The sequence below is a fragment of the Ursus arctos genome, unplaced genomic scaffold, assembly GCF_023065955.2.
Source record: "Ursus arctos isolate Adak ecotype North America unplaced genomic scaffold, UrsArc2.0 scaffold_24, whole genome shotgun sequence".
In the NCBI taxonomy this organism is placed as follows: domain Eukaryota; kingdom Metazoa; phylum Chordata; class Mammalia; order Carnivora; family Ursidae; genus Ursus; species Ursus arctos.
This window is the reverse complement of record NW_026622919.1, coordinates 43,119,665-43,137,326: the sequence shown is the minus strand read 5'-3', so window position 1 is coordinate 43,137,326 and position 17,662 is coordinate 43,119,665. Positions and strand designations below refer to the sequence as shown.

The window sequence follows — 17,662 nt, the reverse complement described above, 5'->3', positions numbered from 1 at the left end:
GGAGGGCTGAAGCTGGGGAACTTAAGGGCAGGGGAGAGGGCCTGTAGATCAGTGAACTTTCTGTATAGATCTCTGTGCTGTCTGCCGATTTCACCACCCCTGGAAGGTGCTTCAGAAGGGCTGAGGCTTCGCCTGCCTCGTTCCCTGAGGGAGCTCTAGAGCCTGGACGGTGCCCCAGGTTCTCGATAAATGTTTGTTTAGTCTGAAGGGAACTTGAACTCTTGGAGTCTTAGGGATGGAGCTGGTGGAGAGGGAGAGCACAGAAGGGCAAGGGGCTGCCATGGGGGCCAGCACCTGGGGGAGGCAGAAGGGGACCCGGAGCACGACCATGGGGCCTGAAGCTGGACCGCAGCTGCCAGCCATCCAACAAATTCAAGTTGCTTGGCCAAGGAGACCAGGTTGGGAAACAGGAAGGGTTGGGGAGACTGGGGATGGCTGGTCAGGGTCCGCCAGAAGCCAAGTCAGCACCAATCGCCCCCTGGTTCAAGTCAGGAGACCCCACCCATCCCCCCATCCCTGCCCCCACCAACTCAGCTTGGGAGATTCCAGCCCCTAGGGAGCCCCAACTGTCCATGGGGCCAGCACTGCCTTCTCTGACTTTACAAGATTATCGTAACTCTCAAAAGTTCAGTTTATGTGAAAATACCTCTCCCTCCAGTGCTGGGACAAAGTAAACATCCCTGAAGCCAAAAAAATACTTTGTTGGAACTGATTTTTTTTTTTTTTAAACTTGAAAAATACAGCAGACTAGACAAACACCCTAGGGCTTCAAAACATTCCAGGAGCTGCCGCACTAATGATCAAGGAGGGGCCCCGGTGACAAGCAGGAACAGAGCGCTAAGGAGAGCGGTGACCGGTCTGGGCCAGGGGGAGCCAGGCCCCACCCTCAGGCTCAGAACCCCCAGCCCGGGTGTTTCATTCATGCTGAAGTCAGCCGCTTGTGCGCAGGGAATGGGCTGAAGGCCTGGATCCCGTGTGGGGGCGGTCAGACTTCACTCCGTAGGCAGCAGGGAGCGGCAGGCTGGCCACACCCGAGCAAGATGACCGAGCAGAGAAGCGGAGAAGGCGCTGGAAAGCGAATGAGACTCTGCTACAGGCAGTCTGGAGCTGGGTGGGGAGGCTCTGCAGGGGCACTGGGTGCTCGGGCCCCTTTCCCCGGAGGGCCCAAGCCCACACTCCCGGCTGCACCTGCAAACTCAGCAAGGCAGGGGTGGTTCTAGACAGGCGGGGTCTCTGGCAGCCCTCGGCTTCTCCTCAGCTTCTCCATCTGGCACCTGGGAGAGTCATGCCTCCCACAAAAGGTGGGATGACAAGGGTGAGGAAAGGGTTTGGAAGGGAAGTTACGGAGCCCCCAAGCTGTCTCTGAGAAAGGCCTGGTTCCTTCTCGGTTTGGGAGCCCAGCCTAATGGGAGCCGCAGGAGAGGCAGCTCCCCCCTCTCCCCTCAGCAGGAGACGTGCCCTGTGTCCCCCCCTCCCCTCCCCTCCCCGTGGGGGAACAGAGAACTGGCTAAATCCACCTCGAGTTAAGGTCAGTGAGCAGCAAACGGCTGGGAGGGAAATGTCGTAAAAGGAAAAACAGAGGCCACTGGAGAGCGATGAAGAATCGCAGGCCCTCCGAAGTGTGGCAGCTTGCAGGGCGCAGCCGGAGAGGTGAGGGCCACACCACTGACTGGAAATGTCATTATCTGTTATTTACCACAACACAGGACAAGAGGCAGCACAAAATTACTGTTCCTGGTAACAGCCACTAAACAGATTTGCCAACACTGCTTCCTGCTGTCCACGTTCTCGCAAAGCTACACTGAGCAGACCCAGGAAAGGAGCCGCTGAGCCCGGATGGCAAGGGGCCCAACGGGTGCTAGACAGGTGTCCTCAGGGAAGAGGCCCAACCACGGTCCCCGACACCCCAACCCAAGCCTACAGAGAAGCCTTTGCCCGCTCAGTGAGGCGCTGGCCTCACAGTGACTCTGGTCCACCACTCAACAGCCCCCAGCGACACCCCCCCACATGTCCAGCCACCCAGATACCTCAAGGGTGTGACAAACCAGGGTAAGGCCCCAGGCTTCAGGAGGGGGGGTGCTAGGGTTGGGCACTGCACCCTACGATAGCCGGCTCTAGGGGCAAGGCACTTAGTTGCCTGGGTACCCCACTGGCAAGCTGGCACCAGACACCACCTTCCTTTGGGGTCTCCTACATGTCTTTGGTTCTCTCTACTTCCCATAGTATATGTGGGCAAAGTGCTGAACCAAGTGGTGAGAGTAGTTCTTGCTTAGCCTATTTCTCTATCTGGAAAATGGGTATAATCACTGCCTTTTGCCTACCTACCTCCGAGGGGGGCTGTGAGGGCCATGCGGCGTCAGAGAAACATCAGAGGCAGAGGGGCTCTCAGAAGCACATGCCAGCCCCCACACTGGCTTCCTCCCGCTGAGACAACAGGGACGCGACCACAGCTTGAGCCAAAGCACACTGGGAAATAAACTGACAGCGGCTTTAAAACAACAAGCCCACCTGCGTTCTGGAGGCTTGAGAAATGAGGTTTAGCTCTCAGCTGCTGCTCCATGATCTGTGAGGCCGGCGCAGGCCCCTGGGGAGCAGGTCTGGGGCGGGAATGCTGCAAAGGCTGATGCAGTCTGAGCGTCACAGAAGGAAAGTGCTAGAAAGGCCCGAGAGACCCTCTTGCCTGATGGAGACCGAGGCCTGGGAGTGGGGAAGGGATGCTGCTCCAGGGTCCCCAGGGGGGATCAGAACAGAGCTGCGCCTGTAGCGGGCTCTCCTGATTGTGGGTCCCCCGGCTGCAGGTGCGGGCAGAGCAGGCTGGTACCACTGACACAGATGCGGACGGCTCCCACCGACAGACTTAGGCACCACTGCCCCCGCCGCGCCCCACTAGCTATGTCCATCCTCGGATTCCCTTCCGGGAAAGAACCTGACCCACAGCTCCCGACTGCATTGCAGGCATGGGGGGGGGCGTGGGTGTGCACACGCGTGTGCGCGGGGGAAGCCTGAGCAGAGGAAGGAGAGGTGGGACTGGAGGAAGAGGCCACACCTAATGGGGACAGGGGTGAGAGGGCTGGGCCCGGTGTCCCCCACAGTCCTGACCCCCAGGGGGTGTGTGTGAGCAGCCTGGAAGAGAAGGGCCACAGCGAAGTGTGAAAAATTCTCTCACATCCTGTAGCTCTTGCAGATGGAAATGGATTTCCACGTATAGACCCGAAGGGGGTATCTTTGATGTTATTAAGTGGAAAAAAATGTGGGGAAAAAAAGGGAAACTATGAAGAGTATATTATAATCCCATTTAAAGTTACGTATGTATACACACCCGGCCCACTTGCATGCGTGTGGAGACAGAAGAGTGCAGAAGGACAAACCCAGGCTGCGAAGGATGGGGATGTGGAGTTGAATTTCACGTGCTCTGTATTGTTTGATTTCTAGAATTATTGCGCAGTTACCGTATGCCAGGCGTTTCTAAGATCTTACCATATCCCTCCTTCACTCATTCCGCCCCTCCCACCCTCGCGAGGTAGGTGCTATCACCAGTCTTTAATTCCAGGTCAGGAAACAGGTAGAGAGGGGAGGCCACTTGCCAAAGGGAGGAGGCAAACCCAGGCGGCCCGAAGCCAGGGGTCTTCACTTCTATGCAATGGTGAAAAGTACTTTTTAAAATTCCAGGGGGGAAAAATTCTAGAAGAGAACCAATACAAATAAGGGGAGGCTACCCTACTAAACCCTTTAATACTCTGGAGCCCCAGCAACAACCCTAGCCCCCCCCACAACACACAGCGGAGAGGGGAAGGAAGTCACACCCCTTCTCACTTCCCAGTGGCCTGGCACCCTAGGTGGGGGCCAACAGGTTGGGACAAGGGTTGGCACACTATTTTCGTAAGAGGCCAGAAAAGTAAACATTTCAGGCTCTCTGTCGTAATTAGCCAATGGTGCCCCTGTCAAGCCAAAGTAGCCATATGTAAATGAATGGGCGGAGCCTGTTCCAACAGAACTTGACGGACACTGAAACTTAAATTTCATGTAACTTTCATGTGTCACAAGATATTCTTCTTTTGTTTTTTTTCAATCATTAACAAATGTAAAAACCATTCTAGTTCAAAGGTTGTACAAAAATAGGCATGGGGGGCGCCTGGGTGGCTCAGTCTTTAAGAGTCTGCCTTCGGCTCAGGGCATGATCCCAGGGTTCTGGGATCGAGCCCCACATCAGGCTCCTCCGCTGGGAGCCTGCTTCTTCCTCTCCCACTCCCCTTGCCTGTGTTCCCTGTCTCGCTGGCTGTCTCTCTCTCTCTGTCAAATAAATAAATAAAATCTTTAAAAAAAAAAAAAAAGGTATGGACCCCTGATCGAGTGTCCTGCAGCTCTGGGGTCCCCGGTGCAGGAGAGCAGCAGGGCAGAGGCAGGGTCCGCAGGACGCCTGGAGTAGGCTCCAAGGTGCCCAACCCGTTTCCACAGTTCTGGAAACACACTGGGAGCTGGGGGCGCAGGCTCTGGCGGTCATGGCTCAAGGTGAAGCCCAAGTAGGGGCATTGTCGAGAGAGCACAAAAGCCCTGAGCTCTTGGTGGCTGAAGGTGGGCCCACAAGGGACAATCAGGAGGACGGGGTGGTGCCACCTCAGAGCTGAGGGCAGCTCAACCCTGAGGGCAACCACCCCTCCCTGGAGGCCCAGCTCTCTCCAACGTCCTCTGTCCCCCAACACCCTACTGGGCAGCTTCCCTGACATTTATATGGATCAATCCTTCTCAATGTGTCCCCCATCACACCTGGGTCACCTGACTGTACGTAGCAGGTGCCCAGTGACCCGTCCTGGTTCATTTGCTGTACTGAGAGGCCCTGACGCTTCAAAAGCATGACACCCACGTGGGGACAACAAGTCACAGAAATGTCCCTGGATAAGTCATTTAGGCAGGTTCGAGGGGAGAAAACAGCTCTCCCCCTACCCTCCCACCATGCCGCATGTGGTGGGAGTCTTCTACTCAATCCAGACCTTCACTTTCTCCCATGTCACTTCCGTCGCCTCCCCCTCCCCCCCACATCCACCTCTGGGTTGCTCATGTCCCTCCAGGGTCCCTCTTTAAATGCTGCGGCCTGGGATCTTGCCCACAGACCACACGGTCCACATGGCTACCCCCAGGAACCTCGGTCCCATCTGCACCAACATGCCCCAACCAGTCCCACCGGTCTCCCCAGGCCTGCTCCAGCACGCCGGGCCCTGAGCACAAGCCTAGCAGCCGGACAAGGCCGTCAGACCCTGGCACTGACCCTCGTGTGGCCAGGAGAGGGGCCTAACCTCCACACACCTGTTTCCTCACCTGCAAAGTGGGTATCATGACCTCCCAGGGTGGCTGGTAAGTCAGTGGGCTCTCAGTCACTGGCAGCTTTTGTTATTTACAACTCTTGTCTTTTAAGTCTCCATCCTGGTTGTTCCTCTCTGATTCAGGCCCTCCTTATTGCTACTTGGATAACTGAGCGTCCAACAGGCTCTCCAACCCACTACACATTCCCTCCTCCAAATCTGCCTCTGGAAGGAACCTCCCCGAAGACCCACCTCTTTGTCATTCTGTTTTGCACCCTTTGATAGCTTTGCTGCCTATAGGATCCTTCGGCAGCCCGCCCCACTCCTTTCCTCCCCCAGCCTGCCTCTCCCCGCTCCCTGCCCCGGCACTCCCCCACCCCCAAACAGCAGCTATGGCCCCGGCCACCAGTCCCAGCTCTTCCTCTCACCCTGCCTCTACGCAGCGGGGGTCTCCTGAAACGCCCTCCCCGGCACCTCAGTGCCCTCCCGCCCAGGCCGCCCGGCTGAGAACCAGCGCTACCCTGCAGCCCTCCAGCTCTCCTGGGGCCCTGCGTGGCGGTCCACGCCACACGTCCGTGCTGCACGTTCTCACACTGCCCTTGCACTAGCCTGTCACCAGCAGTGAGCTCGGCCCGGCGGGGCTTGGCGTGAAGCCGAGCCAAGCGGGAGAGTCTCCAGAAGGCTATGGGCGGTGACCCAACGGCCACAACTCCACTCTCTCGGGGAAGCGCCAGGCCTTCCTCCCAGAGGCCACCCTCACTTGTCGACTCCTCCCCTGCTTTTGTCCCGATGACCCTGAGTTCAAGGTCGGCGGCACAACAGGCTGCGCAGACTGGGCTCTGAACTGCACGACACGGCAGGAAGAAGCCAGCGTGCGGGCAGAGAAGCCACGCCGCAGGCAGCGCAAGGGCAAGAGGGAGAGTGTGCCCTCGTGGGCAGCAAGGCAGAGGTCCCCAGGGGCCGCGTGTGTGCTGTCGCGTCCGGTCGCCGAGCCCGGCAACGGCAGCCAAGTCAGTGCCTGCCAAGCAGCCCAGCGACGCACAAGCAGCCAGATCAGGCCCGCAGGGCAGACGAATGAAGTGACTTTTCTCGGGAATTGAGGAAACATGAGTAGCTGGATGAAAAAATCCATCTTGGGAATGAGGCACGAACACATCTGAATTAGGTCGAGGAGGAGAAAGGACAAGGCTGCTGCCGTGGGGGCAGGGCGCCGTGGATGACCTTCACCCGCTGCCTTCCAGGAGGAGGAGGCGGGCTCATGGAAAACTGCCCCCTCCCAGCCCTCGTGCGCACTTCGGTGGCATGGTGAGAACGGTGGCCCCCCCCAGGACAGCTCCTCAGGAAACGGGACACAGAATCACCACACCACCCAGGAACGGAAAGCAGAGCCCCGAAGAGAGGTCTGCACACCCATACTCATCGCAGCTCGATTCACAACAGCGGAACTGTGGAGGCAACCCGCCTTCCCATCCACGGACTCGTGGCTCGACAAAGTGGGTTAGGTGCACCCAGCGGAATAGAATCTGGCCTTAAAAAGACAGGACATTCTGACACAGGCTGCCACATGGACAGACCCGGGAGACGTTAGTGAAAGAAGCCGGTCACGAAGAGACGAAGGCGGCATGATTCTGTTAGGTGAGGCGCCTGGAGTAGTCAAACCCCCAGGGACAGGAAGTAGGCTGGCAGGTGCCGGGGACTGGGGTGGGAATGGAGTTAGTTTAATGGGTGCAGAGTTTCGGTTTTGCAAGATGAGAAAGTTCTGGAGATGGTGGTGGGGATGGGACAACAATGTGAATGGACTTACCGTCCATTCAGGTACCCTGAACCGTACCCTTAAAAACGGTTAAAATCGTAAATTTTACGTGATGTCCATTTTACCACAAATTAAAACAACATTTTAAAAACTGCCTCCTGTTTTGGGGGACTCAAGTTCATCCAAGGAGAAGGGTGGGGCAGCCCCCACCCTGTAGGCCCAACAAGGGGCAGACTGCAGAGATCTGAAGGGTCATTTGTGGGGCCCTCTCCCTCCCCGGGCTCCCCGGCCTTCTTTCTTCTGCTTCTCACTTGTGCCTCACTCTTCCCTCCCCCCAGCACCTTCTCCACACCCCCCTCCCCGGGCCTGGGACACTTTCTTCAGAGCCGACGTAAATTCCTTGTCACTGTCTCAGCTCTAATGTCACCTCGTAGAGGTCCATGCTGTGCATCCAAAATAAATAGCTCCTTCCTAGCCCGTCCCACCGGCTGTCCCTGTGCCCCCTGCTCTTTATGTTTTTGCCCACCACCTTCTGAAATTACTGTATGTAGCGATTCTGGTCCATCCTGCCTTCCTAGGTCATCCCCGCCCGGAGGTGAGGCAGGGCCCCAGGGCATAGCCAGGATGCTCGGAACCAGCCTGCTTGGTTTCAAATCCTGGCTCCACAACTAACTCGCTGAGGGACCTTGGACAAAGTTTAACCACTTGGTGCCTCAGTTTCCCCATCTGTAAAAGGGCGTGATAACAGCCCTGCCCTATAGTGTTGTTAGCAGGACTAAGTAAGTTAATGGGGGAAAAGCCCTTAGAAACAGTGTCTGGCGTGGTCAGTGAGAGGAATACTGACTGTCAGGGTTACCAGCATTGCTCCCAAGGGCCAGGCTGCCTCCTGCCTTGCTCCTTGCCAGTACCTCCATGGCCTGGCATACAGTCGGTGCCCAATAAACGCTGTAGAATGAATGAAGGACAGAATTCTGCAGAGAGACAGCCCTTCAGGAAAGTCAATTTCATTTGCAAGGACAGGGCTAGGGAGCTGAGCTGGCTCCAAAAGAGGTGAAAGCCCCCCAGGAGGGCTGCTCCATTCTCTTGCCGACAACGGCCCTTGCCCCTTGAGGTGGGCTCCACCCGGCCCCAGGGATTTAGCTTTTGCGCTGGGAATATCCTGAGAACATTCAGGCTGTTCTGAAGGTCCTAGGAATGCAGCTGAAAGAGCTGTTTCCCCAGTGGTGGTGGTGACAGCCAGCCACCCCCACTGTAGGCACCGGACAGAGTACAGGTGGGACGGTGGCCTCCAGACAGGGCCATCTGGGTGTGTATGGGGTCCCCAAAGGCATCTTCCGTGCTGACACAGGCATCCACTCTGGGATCGAGTCCCTCATCGGGCTCCTTGCTCAGCAGGGAGCCTGCTTCACCCTCTGCCTGCTGCTCCCCCTGCTTGTGTTCATGCTCATGCTCTCCGACAAATAAATAAATAAAATCTTAAAAAATAAATAATCTGAAATCAATCTAGAATTGACTTTTGTGCCTAGTATGAGGTAACAGTCGAGATACCTTTTTTCCCATGTGAATATCCACATAGCTTTGCATTATTTATTCAGAAGACCATTCTCTGCCTAGCAGTGGCTCTGTCGTCCTAAATTGCACTTTTTATTTTCTCTCATTTTTGTCTCCGGTGTATGGCAACACTGATTTTCTGACACGTATATTAAGCTTGTATGCAACAACCCTGCTCATAAATTCGCCTACTAATTGTAACCATTTGTCTGTGGATTCTGTCAGACTCTCGTTACACGGTGATGTTATTCACAGAAAACGACAGCTTTAGCTCTGCTTCTCCAATCCATACACCATACATTTCCTTCCCTGCCTGAATGCACTGCGCTGGCTGCTAGTCCAATGCGGGATAAAAGCAGTGGCAGACATACGCAGAACTTGTCCTATTCCTGATTTTAAAGAAAAGCTCTCAATATTTAACCCGTGAATATGCTTCTTCTCCTGCGTTCTTTAGAAAGATGGCCCTGCTTCTCCAAGGAAGGGAAATGATGTGACTGCTTTGGCCTGAAGGAGTGGAGGGGCAGCATGGCCCAACGAACGCCCCTGGGGGCCTCAGCTCCCCACCACCCGGCTGGGTGACCCAAGTAGGCCACATGACCTCAAATGAACCCTAGTTCCCAGCTGTGACTGGGGAACAGCCTCGCCGCCCCTGCTCTCCCTGCAGCTTTGTCCTGACGGTCAAAAAGGATGAGTTTTGTGAAAGAGCTTTCTAAAGCCTAAAGGACATCGCAAGGTAAGAAAGACCACGGCCTCACTGTCCACTGTTTGCAAGAGCGTAGATGGCCAGAGGGAGGATGCGGTGCGGGGACCCTGAGCTGGGGTGTGTGTGGTGTGGGGGTGGGGAGGTGTGGGGGAGGGCAAGGGGAGCAGAGGGCCTTCAACACCAGCCTGAGCCTGAGCCGGGCCTGGGGCTTAGAGCAGAGGTTTTCGAACCACAGAGAATCAGCTTCCCTGGAGGGTCTGTCAAGCACAGATCCATGCCCTCACTCCCAGAGCTTCTGTTCAGTAGGTACCAGGGACCGAACGTGCCCCCTCCAAATTCATGTGTTAAAGTTCTACCCCCCACTGGGATGGTGTTTGGAGGGGGGTCTGTGGGAGGTGATTAAGGCTAGATGAGGTCATGAGGGTGGGCCCTCAGGATGGGATGAGTGGCCCCAAGGCTCCTGCCAGCTCCCCGGCTGTGGGTCTGGGCTGACTTCTGCAGGACACACCTCCCCGGAGCCTTGGTGGGGGCAGGAATCAATCAGGTTTGAGCGTGGCCCCTTCCCTCTGTGCTTCCCTACACCGGGTGGGACGACTGATCCCCAACGAGCTAGACTTCCTCTAAGGGCTTGGAGCAGAGTAGAAAGAGTCCCTTTTCCCCACGGACTCAGCACACATTACAGAGACCGTTGTTTCACAGGCAGGCCCCTCTGTGTTCACATCATGGAACATATTTTGGCTGAGACCAGAAAAGTGGCGATCGCTTCCCCTGCACAATGACAATGCCATCCCGGGCTCAGGCTGGTTCTCCGGCGGCCCTGTCCGGCCTCCCCACGGTTGGTGAGGACGGACTGTGAATCAAACCGAAGCTGGCTGACTCAGCTCCTAAGCAATCAGCAGCACCAGGCCTCTCTAATGAGCCAGCCAGCCCCTCTCCCTTCCCACCACAGCCCTCCGATAATGAGGACTGGCAGCCTGGGCGTGCAGGACCACTTACGGAGGGGGTCACCGCAGCGAGGCCCACCCGGCATCGTGGGCTCTGCCGGCACACTCATTAGCTTGTGGCTGCTGAATGTGCCAGGGCTCTTGCTGGGGACAGCTCTGTGCGGCCAGGAGCACCTGAGACTTAGATCTGGACACTTCCCGTGTCAGAGATCTCCCAGCATCCCCTCTGCAGCCTGCTCCCCCACGCACTGGACTGCAACCCACACCCACGTGCACAGAAACAGAACTTAATGGCAGGCACAGGACCACGGCCCCCCATCACACAGGACGGACCGAGTGACCTCTCGCTCCAGCCCGGCTGCAGTGTAGGACCTGCTTTTCCTCCTGGGACCCTCCATCACCCCCACCTGCTTCGACACAGTGAGAAGATGGATTCTCTTAGACAGTGGCCCCCATGCTGTGCTGCCTCGTCTCCAGCCCCACTGTCTCATCCCCAACGACAGGCAGCGCCTAACTCCCCTCCCACTGTCACTTTATGTCCCCTGCCATCCACTCGCCAGACGGCAGCGAGGCTCATCACTTACGAAGACAAATCAGATCACATCTCACCCTGCTTACAACACTCCACTGGCATCCCATGAAACTTAGAATCAAATCTCAACTCCTGATCTTCACTTATGAAGCTCTCGTGTGATCAGCATGCCCGCCTCTGCCCCAGATGCCTTCATTAGTTCCTTGAACCTGCCCAGCTGCTTTCCGCCTCAGGAATTTCATGCCCGCTGCTCCCTCTGCCTGGAACACTTTGCCACCCAGATCTTCCCAGGGCTGGCTTCTGCTTGTGCTCAGGTCTGAGCTCAGAGAGCCCCTCCTAGTCGTACCTACCACACTGCCCTGTTCTAATTCACTACAGAGCCCTCAGTCTACTGGACAGTAGTTTGTTCGTTTGTTTATTGTCTCTCTTCTCCCACCCCTGGAAAAAAATTCCCGTGAGAGCAAGGGTTTTGTCTCTCTCGTTCGTGGGATTGCCAGAACCTAGAACAGGGTCTGTACACAGATGGCCCTCTACTATTTGCTGAATGAATGAATGAATGAATGAATGACACAATCTTCTCAAGGTTGGAGAAGAAAACACCCAGATGCCTACTAGCACCCTCTCCTTCCACTTCTACCCAGCAGCAACTCCCCTTGGAAACCCAAAGGCCTCTTCACCTTGCTGCACAAGCCAAGACCAGGTCCTCAGCCTGCTGCAAAATAAACAATTTCAGACTGGACCAGCCCAGGGGTGCCTGGGGGGCTCAGATGGTTAAGCATCTGCCTTAGGCTTGGGTGGCGATCCTGGGGTCCTGGGATCAAGCCCCGCATGGGGCTCCCTACTCAGAGGGAAGGCTGCTTATCTCTCTCCTTCGCCCTCTGTGAGTTCTTGCGCTCACTCTCTCTAGCTCTCACCCTCTCTTAAATAAATAAATAAATAAATAAATAAATAAATAAATAAATAAAATCTTTAGGGAAAAAAAACCCTGGAACAGCCCAGGACTCCAGGCTACAATGGGGTGGGGAGTGTCAAGAGCATATAGAAGAACATTTTTTTACCTCCCCTCCCCATGAAGCTAAGATCCTCCCCTAGGATGGCCACTGTTGTCTAGGAAAGGGCTCTCTAAGGACCCTTTGGTCATTAGGACAGCAGCCTGCCCCTAGAGCAGAGGTCCCAGACTTTTCCAGGGGAAAAGACAAGGCTCTGCCCCCTCGTCATGGTCCTACAAACCTGAACATTTACAGCAGTTGTGAGATGAGGGGCAGAAAAAGGAAACAGGCTGCTGGGCCCTACTCTGCCAGGCAGAAGTCACAAAGTATAACCCAATCTGCCCAAGGGCTGGGAGCAAGACATTCTGAGCCCTTTGCCTACTGCCTATGTTGGTATGTAGTCCAGGGCTTATGGAAGGCTTAAGGAGAAGCTGGCACACAAGTGCCTACCCCTGTCCTGCCACACAGGCCCCTGCCACTTCCCCACTGTTCTTGAGACTCTTCACTAGCAAATCCACATTCCTTACCCCAGTTCACCACATGTCACAGAACAGGGAGGAAAATGACCTTAGCAAAAATCCTGGCTTTTCCACTTATTAGTTTGGTATATTGACCTTTTTGCTTCTGGGTTCTCTCATCTAGCTTTTGAATGCCACTCAAAAAGACCTTATCAAGGTTGCCAATGGCTTTCACATGGCTGAGTCCATGTTTACTTCTTTGACTTCTCTATAAGGTCCTTTTGGCTCTAGCCACCCCATTCCACCCCATCCCCAATCTTCTATTTCCTGTTATTTCTTCCTACAATGTATTACTTCCTGAAATATTCTTATTTATTTGATCATTATTTGGTTTTGGTTCATTTACCCAACATAATCTCAAGAGAGAAGTTTCTATCTCTGCCTTGTTAACCAAAATAACTCAAGGCTTAAAACATATGGAAGATGGATACCAGTAAAACTGAGTGAAAAAGAAAGGAAAGAGGAAAATATGGTATCTTGGGAACAGCTCTCCAACCTAGGAGGGCAGTAAAGGGAAGTCCCATGATGACAGCTATGCAGCAACTAGTCTATGCTGGAGTAGGACTAAAGGTCTAAAAAGGGAAAAAACGTAGGCTCCATACAATAGACAGTAAAATTGAGATGCTAAGTAATTCTAAGGATTGGAAGGCACATTATTATATTCTTGGGTGAATAAAAAAAGAAAGGCAATTAGAAACTCCAGGAAAAACAAAAAGTTATTTTAAGAAGTCTTGGACTCAATCTGAAACAATTTAGTATGTGGCACCATTTAGAGTAATCAGTGGAGTATAAGAAAAGGGAAAAATCCATTTGACTTTCCAGCAAAGATCATTCTCATTTGAGGGACCAGGGATTGAGAGCAGATCAACAGACTAAGAAGAATAATCCAAGCATACTGTTTGGCCCTGAGGAGAATTTTATTTCTTTAATAACTAATAAAATTTAGTAAGTACTTATGTGCCAGATGAGGTTTTTAAGACCTATGCATATAATATTTAACCCTCACAATTTTCTAGGGTATGTGTTATCATTATCCCTATTTTACAGATGAGGAAGATGAGGCTCAACATATTAAACAAGTTTTCTGAGGTCATCCAGCTAGTGGAAAAGCTGGATTCATACCCAGGCCTGTGAGACCTGGAGGTCCATTCCCCAGAGTTGGCCTAGACGCCAGGCCATTCAACCTTAGGCCCTAATTCTTCTTGCCAAGAAGCACAGGATACCATGTGCACACACATGCACACAAGGACACACACAGACACATACAACGTACACTCCTGGGAGCCAGGGTGCAAAGCCACAGAGCAGGTCCAATTGGCTAGCCAGAGCAGGGCCTTACCTTCCTGCAGTCTTTGCAGAACACTGATGAGCTGCCCAGGAAGCCCAGCACCTCCCCACAGAGCAGACACTGGGAAAGGCCATTCCCCATCACGTTCCGCCTCATGGTCTCCAGCCGCTCCACCAGCCGTCTGCAGCACAGGACACAGAGTCAGATGGAGTATGTTTCCTGCCTCCAACCTGACCACTGCCTAGGTATGGCTGCCATGGGGCCCCTGTGCTATAGCATGGCCCATGTGCTGTTCCCTCACCTGGGGTACTGTTCCCTGCCCCACCCCTTTTCCAGGCTACCTCCTAATCATTCATTCACGTACCAACTATTAATTGAGTACCTACAATGTGCCATGCCCTGGGGATATTGTAGCAAACGAGCCAGACATGGTCCCTGCTCTCATAGAACTTATGTTCAATAAAGAGAAAGCCCATAAAAAGTCAACAAGCAAACTGACTTCAGACAGGGGGAGTGCTATGAAATCAAGTAAGTGTGTGGACAGAAGACTGAGAGGGAGCATGTCAGGTGGTGATCAGTGAAGGCCTCTTTGAGAACGTGTGAACTGAGAGCTGAAGGATGACAAGGTCAAACCAGGTGAAGAGCAGGACGGGGTGGGGGGCACTCCAGACAGAGGGAACATTTGTGTGGGGGGGTAAAGACAAAGGCCCTGGCACATTAGAACAGCAGGGAGGCCAGTGTGGCCTTTCCCTTGTGAGCCTGCGGGAGCCTGGGATAAAAGGAAGCTGGAGGGGCAAGGAGGGGACAGACGATGTAGGTTTTATAGGACTGAGAATGGAGTTTGGATTATTTTCTAAAATCAGCATGAAGCCACTGAAGAGTTTTAAGTAGGGGAGGGATTTGATCTAAGGGACAGTTTAATTTTTTTTTATTTTAATTTTTTAAAGTATTTATTTATTTATTCATTTAAGTAATCTCTACACCCGATGTGGGTCTCAAACTCAGGACCCCAAGATAAAGAGTCACAGGCTCTTCTGATTGAGCCAGCCAGGCGCCCCCCCCCCCCCAAGCGGCATTTTTAAAAGCTCACTCCATCCGCCGTGGAAAGCCAGGATCACAGCAAGGGAGCACGGGTGACGAAGCCAGCAGGGGATGCCGGGAGGCCCAGCAAAGGGGCACTGAGCCTCGGAGGCTGAGGCAGCATCCATGGAAATGGGGTACAGGACGTAAGAGAGAGATCGGGGATGATGTAGAGATTTTGGTTTGAGCAAGTGGGTGGATGAAGAAGCTGGAAGAAGGAAAAGAGCTTCTCTTTGAACCTCTGACGCCGAGTGTCCAGGAGCCATCCCTGAGCCCTGTTAAGCCTAGGATAGGCGACTCTCCTCAGGGTCCCATGGCCCCTCAGCCCACTGTGACCCCCTTTTTTCATGGCAACACTACAACCCTCACAAAACCTGGTCACTTCTGTTTTGTTGGCCACTCTATCTCCAGTAGCCAGGGGACATTTAGGGAAAATTCCGGAAGGAAGGAAGGAAGGAAGGAAGGAAGGAAGGAAGGAAGGAAGATTATCTAACCCCCCAGGGAGGAGGATGCTATTTCCCCCCATCTCAGAGACAAGAAGACTGAGGCTCAGAATGTCAAGTCACTTCCCACCAGCGTGACACAGCTCCTAAGAGGTGGAGCCCAGGGCCCAACGCCTAGGCCCCCCGCTCACGGCAACCCTACACTCTCCCCTGAGGTGATCAGACTCCGCCTGGGGGCCAACAGGAAGCCTCTTCCTCCATGCCCTCTGACCTCCACAGGGTCCCTTCCACTGTCCCTCACCCAGGGACCTGCAAGTCCCCAGGAACAAGCCCAGCTGCAGCTCTGGCCTGAACTGCTTGTTCTCGGGGACCCGTCAGTACAACCCCGTGCCTTCTAACTCACGGAAACATACAGGATACACCTCCTCCTTCTGAGACATTTAATTGGAGGCACTGCCTTCTGGGTCATTCCACATCTCTGTCAAACCCAGCGGTCTCCGTGGGGGCCAGACAGATGGATGAGGGGGTGTAAACACGTCTCATGAAATACCCCCCGCCGGCTCCCAGCATGCCCTCCTGGGGGAGCCTGAGGGATATCACGCTGGCTTGTCAATCATGAGCTTGGGGCCGCACGGCTCCTTGCGGGACCCTGGGAGAGGGCAGGGTTTGCCACCTTACGTGGGAAAAAACCTAAAGACAACTGGTCTGTCTGATATGCACTCTTTTTGTAATAAAACGACAGTAACAATATGTCTGTATTATTGAGACACATATAACAAGCTGGACAGCAGGGTCCTTGTAGTGGCGGTTTTGCTTTTAGAACTGTGCATTTCTACAATGTCTGACTTTTTAAATGATCACATATTTAATGAAAAACATGAACAGAAGGAGAACAAGGAGATCCGAATCAAATTAAATCCTGCCCGATGCGATGCACTGCCTTTGTGTTTTCCTACTTCTGTTTTTCTGTATTTTTCCAATTTTCTAGAATGTATGAATTGCTTTTATGATTCAACAAACAAAAAAAAAAGACCCAAACAAACTGTCTGAAGGCTGTACAGAGGTCAGCTCTGGATGCTGGAGGCCAGGAGAAGAGCTTAGAACAGGCTGGAGAGCCTCTCCTCTTGGAGTCCTTGTTGGGACAGGAAGGTCCAGGCTCAACTTCCACTCAAATCCCTTCTCTGGCTGGCCCTCACACATGTGGAGCTGAAGAGCCCCGAATGCGCGTCCGCCCCCCACGGCCTAGGGCCCACGCAGGAGCCACTGCGCACTTCTCACGGGAGTACCCTGAGGCTTTGTGGGGCTGGGTTACCCATCTATACCCCAGGGGTGTTCGGGCAGAGCGGACTCCTTCCCAGTGGGGAAAGCCAGCGCTAGGACCCAGGGTGCCACTCTCAGCCCGCGGATCTGACACTAAATGACTTTGCTGCCCTCTCAAGGACCTTGCTGGAGCCCCAGCTGGAAGCAGCCCTCACCCGATTCTTTGCTGTTCCATGACGTCCAGCCGCTCTGCCCTCTGGATGACCTGTAGGATGGCCTCCACCTCGGCGGGGCTGAGGCTCTGGCTCTTCCGCTGCTTCTCTGTCTGGTAGGTGTGCACAGACCAGCCCGTCTGCAGCCTGGAGAGAGAACAGAGCCGGCCCTGAGGCCACCGCAGTGCAAACTCAGGCAGCCCCGCCACATCACGATGCCCCCCAAACCCAGCACAGTCTGCGGACAGCCCAGGTGCGGTGTGTCCAGAAGAGGGGTTCAGGGAACAGGGCACATGCTTCGAATGCTGGCTCTGACACCTGCCAGCCGTCGGGCCCCACGAAGACGGCAGTGCCACCTTAGCACCGTGGGAGGCAGGAGCGTGCGGTGTGACCCGCTGGACAAAAGGAGAAGGTCACGGCCACAGCACGCGGGGCTGCGAGGGAAGAGCGCGGAAGATCATCAAGACTGAGATCTGGGGCGCCTGGGTGGCTCAGTCGTTAAACGTCTGCCTTCGGCTCGGGTTGTGATCCCAGAGTCCTGGGATCGAGCCCCACATCGGGCTCCCTGCTCGGCAGGGAGCCTGCTTCTCCCTCTCCCTGAGCCCCTCTCCCACCTTGTGCTCTCTCTCTCTCTCAAATAAGCAAATAAAATCTCAAAAAAAAAAAAAAAAAAAGGACTGAGCTCTGCGGCATCTGTGTGAAATGGAGCTTACTGTGGGATAGGAAAGAATGGTAATTAGATCAAAACCAAACCCTGAATATAAAAGGAGATGCACATAGCAGTTTGAAAATGAGAGGGTTTGCGGGCAGGAGGGCAGCACAGGAGGAGAGGCGGCGAGGGCAGGCGAGGTGGCAGGAGTGTCACCCCCTGAGGCTGCGACTGGGGACTCAGGCCCTTCCTGTCTTTCTGGAGGGAATGCGGGTGGCAGCCGCAGACCAAGCCTCAACTGTCTGCCCAGGTCCCAGCCTGTCTGAGACACTCTGCGCCAGGTGCTAGGAACACGGACATGGGCAAGAGGGCAAAGTGACCACCTCAAAGAATGACAAAGGCTTGGGGACACCAGACGCCCAATCAATGACACCCATATTTAC

At 54.3% G+C, this 17,662-nt stretch overlaps 1 protein-coding gene and 1 long non-coding RNA gene across 4 annotated transcripts in view; one reads left to right on the top strand and one right to left on the bottom strand.

Moving 5' to 3' along the window:
- The window catches only part of RPH3AL (rabphilin 3A like (without C2 domains)), a 141,131-nt gene that overhangs the window by 65,997 nt on the left and 57,472 nt on the right, over positions 1-17,662 (bottom strand). The window contains 2 exon segments of the mRNA XM_044390830.3: positions 13,627-13,756; positions 16,574-16,717. Of these exon segments, the coding sequence (XP_044246765.1) occupies positions 13,627-13,756; positions 16,574-16,717 (274 nt within the window).
- Positions 6,033-17,244, top strand: LOC113269108 (uncharacterized). Of its 3 annotated transcripts, none has more exons than XR_008961281.1 (3): positions 6,033-6,932; positions 9,056-9,334; positions 16,087-17,244. It is a non-coding gene; the product is annotated as an uncharacterized LOC113269108 (long non-coding RNA). The 3 variants fall into 3 exon arrangements; XR_003321344.4 differs by lacking the exon at positions 16,087-17,244 and adding an exon at positions 10,004-11,746; XR_008961282.1 differs by having other exon boundaries at positions 6,034-6,932; positions 16,538-17,244.